Consider the following 17,366-nt stretch of genomic DNA (forward strand, 5'->3'; position numbering starts at 1 on the left):
TACGTTCCTATCATGTCCCCCCTCTCCCTTCTTCTTTCTAGTGTCGTAAGGCACAGTTCCCTCAGGCGCTCTTCATACCCCATCCCTCGTAGCTCTGGGACGAGTCTCGTTGCAAACCTCTGAACCTTTTCCAGTTTCATTATATGCTTCTTCAGATGGGGACTCCATGATGAGGCGGCATACTCTAAGACTGGCCTTACGTAGGCAGTGTAAAGCGCCCTAAATGCCTCCTTACTTAGGTTTCTGAATGATGTTCTAACTTTTGCCAGTGTAGAGTACGCTGCTGTCGTTATCCTATTTATATGTGCCTCAGGAGATAGATTAGGTGTTACGTCCACCCCCAGGTCTCTTTCACGCGTCGTTACAGGTAGGCTGTTCCCCTTCATTGTGTACTGTCCCTTTGGTCTCCTATCTCCTAGTCCCATTTCCATAACTTTACATTTGCTCGTGTTGAATTCCAGTAGCCATTTCTCTGACCATCTCTGCAACCTGTTCAGGTCCTCTTGGAGGATCCTGCAATCCTCATCTGTCACAACTCTTCTCATCAACTTTGCGTCATCCGCAAACATCGACATGTAGGACTCTACGCCTGTAAACATGTCGTTAACATATACAAGAAATAGAATTGGTCCCAGCACCGATCCTTGTGGTACTCCACTTGTTACTGTTCGCCAGTCCGACTTCTCGCCCCTTACCGTAACTCTTTGGCTCCTTCCTGTTAGGTAGTTCCTTATCCATGCTAGGACCTTTCCCCCCACCCCCGCCTGCCTCTCGAGCTTGAACAGCAGTCTCATGTGCGGTACTGTATCAAAGGCTTTTTGGCAGTCCAGAAATATGCAGTCTGCCCAACCATCTCTGTCCTGTCTTATCCTTATGTGTGTGTGTGTGTGTGTGTGTGTGTGTGTGTGTGTGTGTGTGTGTGTGTGTGTGTGTGTGTGTGTGTGTGTGTGTGTGTGTGTGTGTGTGTGTCTGTGTGTGTGTCTGTGTGTGTGTGTGTCTGTGTGTTTCTTTTGGTTGTGGTTGGGGGAGGGGTAAAGAGAGGTGTTGCACGTGACCTGTCCTGTTTTATCAACATCAAACAGGGAGTCGAAGCTCGTTTTAAAACCCTAATTATGTGTACTTTCTCCCAGAACACGATTTGTTGAATGGCTTTACATCCAGGAGGCCCCTAGTTCATTACTCTTGATCTCTTTCACACTCGGGTTTACCAATGCATAACCATTAACGTAAACTAAGTTTACATTAAATTATATTTGGCCAGTGTTGGTGTAGTGAGGGTGGTGACAAGTTGCCTCATCCAGGGGGTGAGTGTGGTAGGCGCTCCCGGCAACAGCCGCGTGTCCAGCTTGTCTCCTCTTGGATATTGCTTTTAAAACAACACGAATCAGCCAGTCTCGCTCCACCCCACCACCACACTAATGGCGGCGGCTCCTCCACACTAGTGGCGGCGGCTCCACCACCACCGCTCCAGTATGGGCAGGAGTGTGACCAACACCGACAAATAAAAGAGAAAAAGAAGAGGAGAGACGAGGAAGGCTGAAGAGAAGCAGGTCGAGAGGCGAATAAAATAGCCAACAACGACCAAGCAGAAGAGAGAGAACAAGAAAGTAGGGAGGAAGAGAGATTATACTGGGAGATTATACCCCCCCCTCCACTCCCAGATTATACTGGGAGGAAGAGAGATTATACTGGGAGTGGGGGGGGGGGGCGGGGGATGCAGAGGCCAGGAATCACTTGTTTGTTCAATGCTCCAAAAGTACAGCCAACTACACTGGAATTCTTTATGCAAATTCTCTGTTCATTGTTCATTCAGTTTGTTGAGTCAGGAAATTACCAATTCTTAAAGAATTGTGTTGACTGAGGGTGTGCAGGCAGCGAGCCCAAAGATGGGAGGGGAGTATTGAGATGGAAATTAAATAAAGGAGGGACGAGGATTGAGGGTTGAGGTATAGAAGGGAGGAGGAGGTGGGGAGAGGAGATGAGAGGGAGAGGAGGAGGAGAGGAGAGGAGAGGAGAGAGGGGGGAGGTGGAAGGAGAGAGGTGGTGTGAAAGAGGTGGAGGAGAGAGAGGTGGGGGGGGGAGGGAGAGAGAGGGGGAGAGAAAGAGGTGGGGAGAGAGGTGGTGGGGGAGAGAAAGAGATGGGGAGAGAGGTGGTGGGGGAGAGACGAAGGGAGAGGGGTAAGGAGGAGAGACCACAACTCACACCCCGGGCAGCCGAGCAACAAGTGCCTGGCAGTGTTATAATCCAGCCTTAAAGGCGCCTGGTTACTCCATGGATGCCTCTGTGGGAGGGTCGATACTAGTGGCGTGATGGCCGGCTTAGTCGGTGGCTCGCTCATGCCCTCGCTTGTCTAGGTCAATGGCACACCATTTTATTAATAACTAGGTTTAGTTTTTCTTATTGGGTGGGTATGATTTTTTTTATGGCTTGGTTATTTGGTCTGGGTCTTGTGGAGGCAAAAGTGAATACTAACATGGGAGGTTAGTGAGGCTGAGCCACTACCAGAATATTCAGATTGCAAACTCTGTAACAAACCTTTAATGCATTCACTAGAACACTATATTGTTGAATGTGAAACCGTAAAAGATTTCAGACCTTCTGCCCTCTTGTACCACCAAGTGTGTAACTGTTTCATTGAATCTGCTGTACTGGACGACATCCTAACAATTTATCCAAAATTTGCTTGTCCATTTCCTTATGAAAATGAACTCTTATAAACCCATCCCTGTCCTTGTGTAGCAGTGCACAATAAAAAGTTGATTTTAAATATTCGTACATTAAAACATTGATTGTAACCATGATATATATATGCTTCAGCCTACAGTTTAGACCTATTGTCTTGTGTATGACCCTCTGTCCTGTGTGACAGTGAATACCAGCATTACCCTCACTTTAATAAGACTTAATTGAAATCCTCAGAGTAGGCAAAATTGTAATTAAATTTTGTCAATAAAGATGTCAATAATAATAATACTAACATTGTATGACCAACGTAGGTCTATGGTGAATGACACGAAACAATGGGTTGCTTTCTTATCTATGTTTTAAATTTTGCCCCGAGGGGCGAGCTTATTGGGCAGCGCCACTCATCTTGTGAGTGGACACACCGCCATAGCAGCGTGTACAACACTCCCCAAAAGGAAGAAAACCCGCTGGGTTGTTCATCCTGTCACTTGTACCCAGACACAGCTGGGACGTGCCAAGCTGTCTCAAGTATCTATGTCAGAGAACGAAGTGTGGGGGACTGGCCGATTGTGTTGGACTTACTGCCACTCTCCGCAATCTTTGGTAGAAGATGTAACGTCCATCTCTCTCTACTTCTCCAGGTCTCATTTGACCATTTTATTGGCACATTTTCCAAAACCATTGGCAAAATTGGTGTATACAACGCCCCCAAAAAATTCTAGAGCCATGTATACCTGGATTATTGACCTCATTCTAATCCATAAATCTGGCAAATTGGCTTCTAAGCGCACTCTTGTGGGTGATGCAAGTGCGACCGGTCTGAAGGTTGACCTCAAGTTAAAGCCTCAACCCTATAGGTTCAACCTTCAACCCTATGAAGTATAGTGGTACAACGAGTGCTTAAGGCTGCAGGATGCTGCCTGCCTCCATAATAGTTCTCCTTGATATACCATGTGCCCGTACTAATTATATTTTGTACTTTATTTACAACCAAAAATTCCGGAAATAGGGACCCGGAGGTGAATGTACGGATGTGATGTCTATTTATATTTTCAAGTTTGAGGGGCTTGTTATATCCATTATATTTGTGTGTGGACCAAGACTATATACTCGAGTTTTGAGGATCATCATCTTGCATTGTGTGGTTCCTTACTAGACACGGCTTCGTTTCGTTCTTTCTGAACATATCTAAATGTCTTATCATCGGCGTACACATCTCCTTTTGCAAGGTATTTTGCATGCAGATATTCTCATTCTCTCTCTGCATATTTAAAGAAGTATTTGGGGAGTTTTCCATTCTCGTTATATGATACTGAATTTTGTGTTTCTTAAATCAATTATCAACTGAAATTTTTGCTCTCTGTAATTTCTCTGTTCCAATTTTGGGGAAATTTTCGTTCGCCGAAATATTCTTGAACCAATAATCCGTAGTCGTCGTAGGCTGTATGGTGCTTCGGGAGTAAGAGTTTGAGACTCCGGAGTGTATATAGCGAATAGCATGATAGCATGCTGCAATACCATGCATTTATGCATGCCATGCTTATCGTACTCTATTTCTGCTTCCCTCCAAATCTATAACAAAAAAAAGGGAACATTTTATATTGACTTTCTCCAACCTTCCACCAGGTGTGTAAAGTTTCATGTCTTTCACCTGAAAATCTTAATTCCATAGATTTTAGCATTTTCATTACCTTTCAAAGGTCTTGTACATTCATGAGTGAAAATAACGTAACTTGCCCAACCATTTGGGCTGGACGGTAGAGCTACGGGCTTGCTTCATGCAGGTCGGTGTTCAATCCCCGACCGTCCAAGTGGTTGGCCACGATTCCTTTCCTCCCCGTCCTCATCCTACATCCTTATCCTGATCCCTTCCAAGTGCTATATAGTCATAATGGCTTAGCGCTTTATCCTGCTTCGAATCTGCATTGTTCTTCGTATGCATATTTATGAATTTCTTAGTACGTACGTATGTATGTATGTATGTATGTATGTATGTATGTATGTATGTATGTATGTATGTATGCAACTGCATTCTTTTCTGTTTTCCAATTCCCCTGTGCCTTTTATTTCATAGTAATACATAGAATTTATTGCATAACATTACATAGGATTGCATAGTATTGACATAAATTGTCCTTTTGGTCTTTGTTATATTTGTTATCTATCTGTCTATATCTCTCTATCTCTCTCTCTCTCTCTCTCTCTCTCTCTCTCTCTCTCTCTCTCTCTCTCTCTCTCCCTATTTTAATTCCCAATTTAATTTGTTCTTTCCAATTCTTCGTCATTAGTGCAGGCACTTTGGTGCTGCTGTAGGCGTATGTGTTGTGTGTCATTGTACACCACTTCATCCTATAATGTGTGTTCCCCTATTTTAAAGTGTTGGTAAGTTGTACAATTAGTTTAACTTTCGACTTTGAAATACTGTTTTGCCACTTTTAAGGTGGTTCATTTATTATGTGTGTCATATGCATCCTGTGAGCGGCAGTGGACCCCATACCCATCCTGTGAGCGGCAGTGGACCCCATACCCATCCTGTGAGCGACAGTGGACCCCATACCCCTCCTGTGAGCGGCAGTGGACCCCATACCCATCCTGTGAGCGGCAGTGGACCCCATACCCATCCTGTGAGCGGCAGTGGACCCCATACCCATCCTGTGAGCGGCAGTGGACCCCATACCCATCCTGTGAGCGGCAGTGGACCCCATACCCCTCCTGTGAGCGGCAGTGGACCCCATACCCCTCCTGTGAGCGGCAGTGGACCCCATACCCCTCCTGTGAGCGGCAGTGGACCCCATACCCATCCTGTGAGCGGCAGTGGACCCCATACCCATCCTGTGAGCGGCAGTGGACCCCATACCCCTCCTGTGAGCGGCAGTGGACCCCATACCCATCCTGTGAGCGGCAGTGGACCCCATACCCCTCCTGTGAGCGGCAGTGGACCCCATACCCATCCTGTGAGCGACAGTGGACCCCATACCCATCCTGTGAGCGGCAGTGGACCCCATACCCCTCCTGTGAGCGGCAGTGGACCCCATACCCATCCTGTGAGCGGCAGTGGACCCCATACCCATCCTGTGAGCGACAGTGGACCCCATACCCATCCTGTGAGCGGCAGTGGACCCCATACCCATCCTGTGAGCGGCAGTGGACCCCATACCCCTCCTGTGAGCGACAGTGGACCCCATACCCCTCCTGTGAGCGACAGTGGACCCCATACCCATCCTGTGAGCGACAGTGGACCCCATACCCATCCTGTGAGCGGCAGTGGACCCCATACCCCTCCTGTGAGCGGCAGTGGACCCCATACCCATCCTGTGAGCGACAGTGGACCCCATACCCATCCTGTGAGCGGCAGTGGACCCCATACCCCTCCTGTGAGCGGCAGTGGACCCCATACCCATCCTGTGAGCGACAGTGGACCCCATACCCATCCTGTGAGCGACAGTGGACCCCATACCCATCCTGTGAGCGACAGTGGACCCCATACCCATCCTGTGAGCGGCAGTGGACCCCATACCCATCCTGTGAGCGGCAGTGGACCCCATACCCATCCTGTGAGCGACAGTGGACCCCATACCCATCCTGTGAGCGACAGTGGACCCCATACCCATCCTGTGAGCGACAGTGGACCCCATACCCATCCTGTGAGCGGCAGTGGACCCCATACCCATCCTGTGAGCGACAGTGGACCCCATACCCATCCTGTGAGCGACAGTGGACCCCATACCCATCCTGTGAGCGACAGTGGACCCCATACCCATCCTGTGAGCGACAGTGGACCCCATACCCATCCTGTGAGCGACAGTGGACCCCATACCCATCCTGTGAGCGGCAGTGGACCCCATACCCATCCTGTGAGCGGCAGTGGACCCCATACCCATCCTGTGAGCGACAGTGGACCCCATACCCATCCTGTGAGCGGCAGTGGACCCCATACCCATCCTGTGAGCGGCAGTGGACCCCATACCCATCCTGTGAGCGACAGTGGACCCCATACCCATCCTGTGAGCGGCAGTGGACCCCATACCCATCCTGTGAGCGGCAGTGGACCCCATACCCATCCTGTGAGCGACAGTGGACCCCATACCCATCCTGTGAGCGGCAGTGGACCCCATACCCATCCTGTGAGCGGCAGTGGACCCCATACCCATCCTGTGAGCGGCAGTGGACCCCATACCCATCCTGTGAGCGACAGTGGACCCCATACCCATCCTGTGAGCGGCAGTGGACCCCATACCCCTCCTGTGAGCGGCAGTGGACCCCATACCCCTCCTGTGAGCGGCAGTGGACCCCATACCCCTCCTGTGAGCGGCAGTGGACCCCATACCCATCCTGTGAGCGACAGTGGACCCCATACCCATCCTGTGAGCGGCAGTGGACCCCATACCCCTCCTGTGAGCGGCAGTGGACCCCATACCCATCCTGTGAGCGGCAGTGGACCCCATACCCATCCTGTGAGCGACAGTGGACCCCATACCCATCCTGTGAGCGGCAGTGGACCCCATACCCATCCTGTGAGCGGCAGTGGACCCCATACCCCTCCTGTGAGCGACAGTGGACCCCATACCCCTCCTGTGAGCGACAGTGGACCCCATACCCATCCTGTGAGCGACAGTGGACCCCATACCCATCCTGTGAGCGGCAGTGGACCCCATACCCCTCCTGTGAGCGGCAGTGGACCCCATACCCATCCTGTGAGCGACAGTGGACCCCATACCCATCCTGTGAGCGGCAGTGGACCCCATACCCCTCCTGTGAGCGGCAGTGGACCCCATACCCATCCTGTGAGCGACAGTGGACCCCATACCCATCCTGTGAGCGACAGTGGACCCCATACCCATCCTGTGAGCGACAGTGGACCCCATACCCATCCTGTGAGCGGCAGTGGACCCCATACCCATCCTGTGAGCGGCAGTGGACCCCATACCCATCCTGTGAGCGACAGTGGACCCCATACCCATCCTGTGAGCGACAGTGGACCCCATACCCATCCTGTGAGCGACAGTGGACCCCATACCCATCCTGTGAGCGGCAGTGGACCCCATACCCATCCTGTGAGCGACAGTGGACCCCATACCCATCCTGTGAGCGACAGTGGACCCCATACCCATCCTGTGAGCGACAGTGGACCCCATACCCATCCTGTGAGCGACAGTGGACCCCATACCCATCCTGTGAGCGACAGTGGACCCCATACCCATCCTGTGAGCGGCAGTGGACCCCATACCCATCCTGTGAGCGGCAGTGGACCCCATACCCATCCTGTGAGCGACAGTGGACCCCATACCCATCCTGTGAGCGGCAGTGGACCCCATACCCATCCTGTGAGCGGCAGTGGACCCCATACCCATCCTGTGAGCGACAGTGGACCCCATACCCATCCTGTGAGCGGCAGTGGACCCCATACCCATCCTGTGAGCGGCAGTGGACCCCATACCCATCCTGTGAGCGACAGTGGACCCCATACCCATCCTGTGAGCGGCAGTGGACCCCATACCCATCCTGTGAGCGGCAGTGGACCCCATACCCATCCTGTGAGCGGCAGTGGACCCCATACCCATCCTGTGAGCGACAGTGGACCCCATACCCATCCTGTGAGCGGCAGTGGACCCCATACCCCTCCTGTGAGCGGCAGTGGACCCCATACCCCTCCTGTGAGCGGCAGTGGACCCCATACCCCTCCTGTGAGCAGCAACAAGTGCATATGCAACACCCTGTATAGGCCTAAGTGCATACGCAACACCTTGTATAGTCCTAAGTGCATACGCAACACCTTGTATAGTCCTAAGTGCATATGCAACACCTTGTACAGTCCTAAGTGTATACGCAACACCTTGTATAGTCCTAAGTGTATACGCAACACCTTGCATAGTCCTAAGTGCATATGCAACACCCTACATAGTGTTAAAGCATCACCTTAAGATAACTCTCACTTGGAAGCATCATAGGTTCTTATCGTATATTATTTTCTCTTCCTTTTGTTATCTTATACTTCCTGCCTCTTTCCTCCTCCTCCTCCTCCTCCTGCCTCACTACTCCCCTCCCTCATTACCACCGTAAACGGCTCACCGACGGCCGCCTCTCCTCACCAGGCGCGCACACATATACACACACACACACACTCACAATGTCAGGCAGGAGCAGGCCGGGGCAGGGTGCATGGCTGTCCTTCGAGAACGGCCTCGAGGAGTACAAGGAGAGCCAGATCAAGAATGAGTGGTGGCACAAGGTCAGGGTGAGTACAGAGTGCCACCTTAAGTGCATCCGTCAGGGTGAGTACAGAGTGTGGCCTTAAGTGTATCCGTCAGGGTGAGTACAGAGTGTGACCTTAAGTGTATCCGTCATGGTGAGTACAGTGTGACCTTAAGTGTATTCATCACAGTGAGTACAGAGTGGCACCTTAGGTGTATCCATCACTGTGAGTACAGAGTGTGACCATAAGTGCATCCATCACGGTGAGTACAGAGTGAGACCTTAAGTGCATCCATCACGGTGAGTACAGAGAGCCACCTTAAGTGTATTCATCACGGTGAGTACAGAGTGCCACCTTAAGTGTATTTATCACGGTGAGTACAGAGTGAGACCTTAAGTGCATCCATCACGGTGAGTACAGAGAGCCACCTTAAGTGCACCCATCACGGTGAGTACAGAGTGAGACCTTAAGTGCATCCATCACGGTGAGTACAGAGTGCCACCTTAAGTGCACCCATCACGGTGAGTACAGAGAGCCACCTTAAGTGCATCCATCACGGTGAGTACAGAGAGCCACCTTAAGTGCACCCATCACGGTGAGTACAGAGAGCCACCTTAAGTGCATCCATCACGGTGAGTACAGAGTGCCACCTTAAGTGCACCCATCACGGTGAGTACAGAGTGAGACCTTAAGTGTATTCATCACGGTGAGTACAGAGTGAGACCTTAAGTGCATCCATCACGGTGAGTACAGAAAGCCACCTTAAGTGCACCCATCACGGTGAGTACAGAGAGCCACCTTAAGTGCATCCATCACGGTGAGTACAGAGTGAGACCTTAAGTGCATCCATCACGGTGAGTACAGAGTGCCACCTTAAGTGCACCCATCACGGTGAGTACAGAGTGAGACCTTAAGTGCATCCATCACGGTGAGTACAGAGAGCCACCTTAAGTGCACCCATCACGGTGAGTACAGAGAGCCACCTTAAGTGCATCCATCACGGTGAGTACAGAGTGCCACCTTAAGTGCATCCATCACGGTGAGTACAGAGTGCCACCTTAAGTGCACCCATCACGGTGAGTACAGAGTGCCACCTTAAGTGCCATAATCTGGCACTTGAGTTGTGTTAAAGCTATAGTGTGTTGCGTCATAATGTAGGTGTTTGTTTTGATTAGTCGCCCTTGAGTAGCGAGGCTAGTGTTTACTCTGGGCCTCCTGTCAGCCCGCCCTCGCCAGCGTCCCCCAACGCCCAGAAACTGACGTACTAAAGTGCCCTTATCCTAACCTACCAGAGGAACTACGGGCTCACCATAGCCCGTGCTACTTGGAACTTTTTGTTCCAAGTAGCGAATCTTAAACAACAACATACCAGAGGACCCCGAACAGAAAACGGGACAATACGTCAATCTCACGAGCCGCTTACCAGTGTCTGGCCTTGGGTAGAGTATACGTCAAAATACGTCGTTCTATGAGGAGGACGGGTTGTTTTTGAGTGGTACTAACGTTGTGGTGGTACTAACGTTCTGGTGGTACTAACGTTGTGGTGGTACTAACGTTGTGGTGGTACTAACGTTGTGGTGGTACTAACGTTGTGGTGGTACTAACGTTGTGGTGGTACTAACGTTGTGGTGGTACTAACGTTGTGGTGGTACTAACGTTGTGGTGGTACTAACGTTTATACTGTGGTGGTGATTTGTGTGTGTTATAACAGTTAAACGTTTATGTTGTGGTGGAGACGAGGATAAGGGTCGCACGCCTGGGGGGAGGGGGGGGGGAAATTCCGTGGTCGCAGGTTCGAGTCCCAGGCACTGCTCCAACTAATTTCCTCACTGATATATATAATATATCACTTTAGAGTGACTTCTTTGTCTATAATGTCTGTGTTGTGTCAGGGTTAATGTCTGTGTTGTGTCGGAGGTTAATGTCTGTGTTGTGTCGGAGGTTAATGTCTGTGTTGTGTCGGAGGTTAATGTCTGTGTTGTGTCGGAGGTTAATGTCTGTGTTGTAGCAAGATTGTTGTTTTGCACTGTGGCTAATGTTTGTTCTGCTCTGTGGCTAATGTTTGTTCTGCTCTGTGGCTAATGTTTGTTCTGCTCTGTGGCTAATGTTTGTTCTGCTCTGTGGCTAATGTTTGCTCTGCTCTGTGGCTAATGTTTGCTCTGCTCTGTGGCTAATGTTTCTTCTGCTCTGTGGCTAATGTTTCTTCTGCTCTGTGGCTAATGTTTGTTCTGCTCTGTGGCTAATGTTTCTTCTGCTCTGTGGCTAATGTTTCTTCTGCTCTGTGGCTAATGTTTGTTCTGCTCTGTGGCTAATGTTTGCACTGTTGCTAACGTGGTATTTACGAAGAGGGACTAACACTTGTATCTTTCCCACAGCCGGACAACCCGCCTATGACAAGGAAGCAGAAGCGGCGTCTCAAGCAGCAGCTTCAAGAAGCCAGCGCCAGCACTGACAATCAGAACAGTAAACCTAAGCCAGACCAGCCAGCTCAAGACAAACCCAAGAAACCCGAGAAGGCCAAAAAGCCGGCCAAGAAGCCACAGCCCGCAGCAGAACCCTCTGCCACAGCAGAGACTGTTGGGCACTCGAAGGAGCCTGCGGCGGCGGCGGCAGCTCCTCCGGCAGACACCGAGAAGCTCAAGCCTCAGAGGAAGGAAAAACCTCCCAGAGAGAAGAAGAATAAAGCCTCCGAAAGCGAGAAGGAAGTCCCAGAAGCAGCTGACGCCGCCCCGGAGGCTACCGAAGCCGCCTCAGAGACGCCGTCAACAGCGACCCCTGAGTCGAAGAGGAAACCTAAGGCTGCAGGGATGGCACCCCCGACTAAGCAGAAGGCACCAGTTACAGCGGCGCGACAGCAGCCCGTCCAGCAGCCAGCTGCGGAACCCGTAGCTGCAGCAGCACCACAGCCGGCTGTAGAACCAGTAGCAGCACCAGCACCACAGCCGGCCGTAGAACCAGCGCCGCAGCCAGCTGTACAACCAGCACGAGCACCACAGCCGGCCGTAGAACCAGCACCACAGCCGGCCGTAGAACCAGCACCACAGCCGGTTGCAGAACCAGCCCCAGCACCACAGCCGGCTGTAGAACCAATCCCAGCAGCACAGCCGGCCGTAGAACCAGCACAATTACCCGAAGTAGGAACCACAGAGGAAGTAAAACACAAACCAAAGGAAGCCAAACAAGAAGCAAAGAAAAGAGGCAAACCAGATACAAAGAAAGAAGCCAAAACTAAAGCAAAGGAAGCCAAACCAGAAGCAAAGGAAGCCAAACCAGAAGTAAAGGAAGACAAACCAGAAGCAAAGGAAGCCAAACCAGAAGTAAAGGAAGCCAAACCAGAAGCAAAAGAAGCCAAACCAGAAGCAAAGGAAGCCAAACCAGAAGTAAAGGAAGCCAAACCAGAAGCAAAGGAAGCCAAACCAGAAGCAAAGGAAGCCAAACCAGAAGCAAAGGAAGCCAAACCAGAAGTAAAGGAAGCCAAACCAGAAGTAAAGGAAGCCAAACCAGAAGTAAAGGAAGCCAAACCAGAAGTAAAGGAAGCCAAACCAGAAGTAAAGGAAGCCAAACCAGAAGCAAAGGAAGCCAAACCAGAAGTAACGGAAGCCAAACCAGAAGTAAAGGAAGCCAAACCAGAAGTAAAGGAAGCCAAACCAGAAGCAAAGGAAGCCAAACCTGAAGCCAAACCAGAAGTAAAGGAGGTCAAACCAGAAGTAAAGGAAGCCAAACCAGAAGTAAAGGAAGCCAAACCAGAAGTAAAGGAAGCCAAACCTGAAGTCAAACCAGAAGTAAAGGAAGTCAAACCAGAAGTAAAGGAAGCCAAACCAGAAGTAAAGGAAGCCAAACCAGAAGTAAAGGAAGCCAAACCAGAAGTAAAGGAAGCCAAACCTGAAGCCAAACCAGAAGTAAAGGAAGCCAAACCAGAAGCAAAAGAAGCCAAACCAGAAGCAAAGGAAGCCAAACCAGAAGCAAAGGAAGCCAAACCAGAAGCAAAGGAAGCCAAACCAGAAGTAAAGGAAGCCAAACCAGAAGCAAAAGAAGCCAAACCAGAAGCAAAGGAAGCCAAACCTGAAGCAAAGGAAGCCAAACCAGAAGTAAAGGAAGCCAAACCAGAATCAAGGGGAGAGTCAAAGCGAGAAGCAAAAGAAGCCAAACGGGAACAGAAGCAAAATGTCAAAAAAGGAGCCAAACCTAAGCCAGAAGTAAAGAAAGAAACCAAACCAGAAGTTAAGGTGGAAGCCAAACCAGAAGTTAAGGTGGAAGCCAAACCAGAAGTAAAGCCAGAAGCCAAACCAGAAGTTAAGGCGGAAGCCAAACAAGAAGTAAAAGCAGAAGCCAAACCAGAAGTAAAGAAAGAAGCCAAACCAGACAAAAAGAAAGAAGTCAAATCAGAAAAGAAAGAAGCCAAATTAGAAGAAATGAAAAAATCCAAACCAGAAGCCAAACAAGAAGTAAAGGCAGAAGCCAAACCAGAAGTAAAGCCAGAAGCCAAACCAGAAGTAAAGCCAGAAGCCAAACCAGAAGTAAAGCCAGAAGCCAAACCAGAAGTAAAGCCAGAAGCCAAACCAGAAGTAAAGCCAGAAGCCAAACCAGAAGTAAAGGCAGAAGCCAAACCAGAAGTAAAGCCAGAAGCCAAACCAGAAGTAAAGCCAGAAGTAAAGCCAGAAGCCAAACCAGAAGTAAAGCCAGAAGCCAAACCAGATGAAAAGAAAGAAGCCAAACCAGAAGTAAAGCCAGAAGCCAAACCAGAAGTAAAGCCAGCAGCCAAACCAGAAGAAAAGAAAGAAGCCAAACCAAAAGAAAAGGCAGAAGCCAAACCAGAAGTAAAGGCAGAAGCCAAACCAGAAGTAAAGGCAGAAGCCAAACCAGAAGTAAAGGCAGAAGCCAAACCAGAAGTAAAGGCAGAAGCCAAACCAGAAGAAAAGAAAGAAGCCAAGCCTGAAGAGAAGAAAGCCAAACTAGAAGTAAAGAAAGTGGCCAAACCAGAGGCAGCAGTTGTTGCAGCGAAGGAAGCGCCAATACCATCACAACTTCCACCGCCAGCTGAACCTAAAGAAACCTCGCCACCAGACGCAACCCCAACACCTTCTGCCCCAAAAGAAGCATCTAAACCTCCCGCAGCAAAGGAGGAACCCACGTCAGCACCTGCAAAGGTGTCAGAGACTAAAGTCGAGACGAAGCCTGAGGCAGCAGACGTCAAGTCAGACCTCGTAGCCAAGCCCGAGAGGAAGGAGGAAGGATCTCAACCAACTACCCTCGTCGGTCCACTGCCTGGACTTGCACCTTTTCCCGAACCCTCCCCAGCACAGGCCACACCCACCTTGTCCAAAGGATTCGCACCCGTGCTCGACTCCGTCATAGCGCCAGCTGTTGGGGAGCAAAAGCCCGCACCGGCACCGCGGTTCGCTTCAACGTTTGTGCCTCCACTTGGTCCAGCTTTGGCGTCTACGTTGCCAGCAGCACCTTCCCTTGACCAAGCCCAGAAGGATCCCCCGTCCCCTACACTGATGAACCTTCGAGTGCAAGTAGCCCCCTCTGCCACAAAGTCTACACCTGGCCCACAGCCAACTCAACAACCAGTGTCATTCCCAGGCTTCGGACCACCACCTCAGCCTGTCCTTTCATCAAGCTTAAAGCAAGGGTTTATGCCCAGCTTTGGTCCTGCCATGGGACCTGCTGTGGCCTCAGTCCCTTCCACAGCTCCTCTTCTGGGACCAGCACTCTCTCCTGCTCTGGGAACAGCAATGGGCTCAATCTTATCACATGGACTTGACCCTGTTCCTCCAACTGTTTCCTTGAGTTCTCAGGGTCCAGCGCCTACATCTGGAAGCTTCAGCCCCCGCGGTCCAGCACCTTCATCTGGAAGCTTCAGCCCCCAAAGCCCAGCACCTTCTTCTGGAAGCTTCAGCCCCCAGGGTCCACCACCTTCGTCTGGAGGTTTCAGCCCCCAGGGTCCACCACCTTCGTCAGGAGGCTTCAGCCCCCAGGGTCCACCACCTTCGTCTGGAAGCTTCAGCCCCCAGGGTCCACCACCTGCATTTGGTAGCTTCAGCCCTCAAGGTCCAGCACCTTTATCTGGAAGCTTCAGCCTCCAGGGTCCAGCACCGTCACCTGGTAGCTTCAGCTCCCAGGGGCCAGCCCCTGGTTCCATTAGCTTCAGTTCACGAGTCCAAGGCAGTGCTCCTTTCAGCTTCAGCCCAAATAGTCAAGCAGCTCCCGCTCCCTTCAGCTTCCTACCTAAAGAGAGCACTGGGGAGCCCGCTGGAGGTCCGGTTCCAGCCCAGGTGTTCGGCAGCCCGCCTCCCCTGGCGCCCATCTCCACCTTCCTCACACAACCTGGAGGTGATGATGGCACCACTCTGATGGAGGAGGCCATGCAGGCTCCGGGTCTCTCCGACGACGACTTCGATCTCCCGCCTCCACCGACGCCACCTCAAGTGGATAAAACAGGCAAAGTGAAGAAGTAAAATGATGAAGCAAAGAAGAAAAAAAATCAACTTCGCGTTTTCCTGTAACAACCTTGTGGCAGGATTTGACAAAGCTACGATATCTTAATTAAATATAATCGATTTCTACACTTTTTTTTTACGAAAAACAAAAATGGGCTCTGTCACAGTGTATTTGTGCTTAGTACAAATAAGTCACTTCTTTTTCGGCATTCCCTGCTGGTGAAATTATATTGTATATGTTAGCTGAAATGCGTTAATAAAATCATTAAATATGTGTTCAGTGGAATTACTCATGACCTTCGACCCCTGAGAAACAGTGCCATGAACACTGCCGGGCGGAATTGCCATGGACAGTGCTAGACGGCAGTTCCAGGACCGCCATCGAACGAGGTTAATTTCCTCGCTGGCGCCGCTCTGTCTGGCCGACGGTGCCTATTGACCCACACACACACCTGCTCCTCCACCTGTCTCCTGTCAACCGGCAGCCTGCCTCCTGTCACCCGGCAGCCTGCCTCCTGTCACCCGGCAGCCTGCCTCCTGTAGAGCTGAAGTGGTCGGAGACCATTCTCATAATTTGCCACAACCTTCACAATACAACCTCTTATCCTAACCAGAAACGTACGAACCCAAGTAACCCACCGAACCTATCGAGACCGATGCAAAGAAAATGGTAGATATTTGTAAGCCAATACTTTTCATAGTAGGTTGAATTTATACCGTTAGTTACCATAACGTAAAAAAGGCAACTTATTAGTTGAGGGGCGAGTTGGCAGGCGCGCACGCGCGCGCGCGCACACAAATACATGGATGGCGAAATACTAAAGAAATTGTTCACGACTTTTGTTAGACCAAAGCTAGAATATGCAGCGATTGTGTGGTGCCCATATCTTAAGAAGCACATCAAGAAACTGGAAAAGGTGCAAAGATATGCTACTAAGTGGCTCCCAGAACTGAAGGGCAAGAGCTACGGGGACAGGTTAGGGGCATTAAATATGTCAAAACTAGAAGACAGAAGAAAAAGAGGTGATATGATCACAACATACAAAATAGTAACAGGAATTGATAAAATTGATAGGGAAGATTTCCTGAGACCTGGAACTTCAAGAACAAGAGTCATAGATTTAAACTAACTAAACAAAGATGCCGAAGAAATATGAGAAAATTCACTTTCGCAAACAGAGTGGTAGACGGTTGGAACAAGTTAAGTGAGAAGGTGGTGGAGGCCAAGACCGTCAGTAGTTTCAAAGCGTTATATGACAGAGTGCTGGGAAGACGGGACACCACGAGCGTAGCTCTTATCCTGTAACTACACTTAGGTAATTACACACACTGCTCCTCACAGCGGGGTTATACAGTCAACTCGTACACAAGAGTTAGACCAAACTCGATTTTTCCGCATATTATATATATATATATTCTGGTATGTCAAGAGGAGTACAGGCCGGATCACGATACACTCTGTCCGCTATCATCCCGATCTGGGTTGGGTTAGGGTTAAATAGGCTTTAACATCTATTGGCGAACCTCTTGTGTGTTAGAGTGACTGGTAACTCCTCCCGGCACTCAACTGCTCTTCTGCCACCTGTATTCGCCATAGCATTCATACTCGTATTCAGTCCATCCACAGAGTTGAATTTTGATACTGACTTCTGAGGAAAAATGTGCGTGAACTTTCTTTACAAGGCCTTCATTTACAAGCAAAATTCAAAGTTATTTCTTAAGAAGACACAGTACAAGAATTTCCTTCTGAACAGTTAGTAGGACTTTTCTTTAGAAGGAGGGAAAGTACAAAAAGACCTTGCAGACGATGAGGCACAATAACGAGGCTGAAGATAAGATGACCAGACCACACATTAGAAGATGGACGACGACTGGTACAACCCGTTCTCGCACTTTCTTTAAGTCAATATTAACTTAATAAATACGTGCATATGTGACATACTAATTTATTGTGAATATTTTAGTTTAACTTGAAAAGCTTCATAGAAAACACCGACCTTACCTAACCTTCTTAGTATGTTAAGATAAGCATCTTATTGCTTCG

The 17,366-nt window shown here is 49.9% G+C and overlaps 2 protein-coding genes across 7 annotated transcripts in view; one reads left to right on the forward strand and one right to left on the reverse strand.

The window, feature by feature from the left end:
- LOC123759329 (axoneme-associated protein mst101(2)) overlaps window positions 1–15,598 on the forward strand; it is a 19,621-nt gene extending 4,023 nt beyond the window's left edge. The window contains exons 2-4 of one of the 2 annotated variants that reach the window (XM_069335074.1): window positions 8,779–8,921; window positions 11,255–11,948; window positions 11,979–15,598. In XM_069335074.1, coding sequence (XP_069191175.1) covers window positions 8,814–8,921; window positions 11,255–11,948; window positions 11,979–15,340 — 4,164 coding nt within the window. In that variant the 5' untranslated portion in view covers window positions 8,779–8,813 and the 3' untranslated portion in view covers window positions 15,341–15,598. Of the gene's footprint in view, window positions 1–8,778; window positions 8,922–11,254 lie in introns of both variants that reach the window. The other variant, XM_045744228.2, reaches the window with a different exon arrangement.
- LOC123759330 (muscle M-line assembly protein unc-89) overlaps window positions 1–17,366 on the reverse strand; it is a 519,867-nt gene that overhangs the window by 99,137 nt on the left and 403,364 nt on the right. The window lies entirely within an intron of this gene.

This window comes from Procambarus clarkii, chromosome 32 (genome assembly GCF_040958095.1).
Source record: "Procambarus clarkii isolate CNS0578487 chromosome 32, FALCON_Pclarkii_2.0, whole genome shotgun sequence".
Taxonomy (NCBI): Eukaryota; Metazoa; Arthropoda; class Malacostraca; order Decapoda; family Cambaridae; genus Procambarus; species Procambarus clarkii.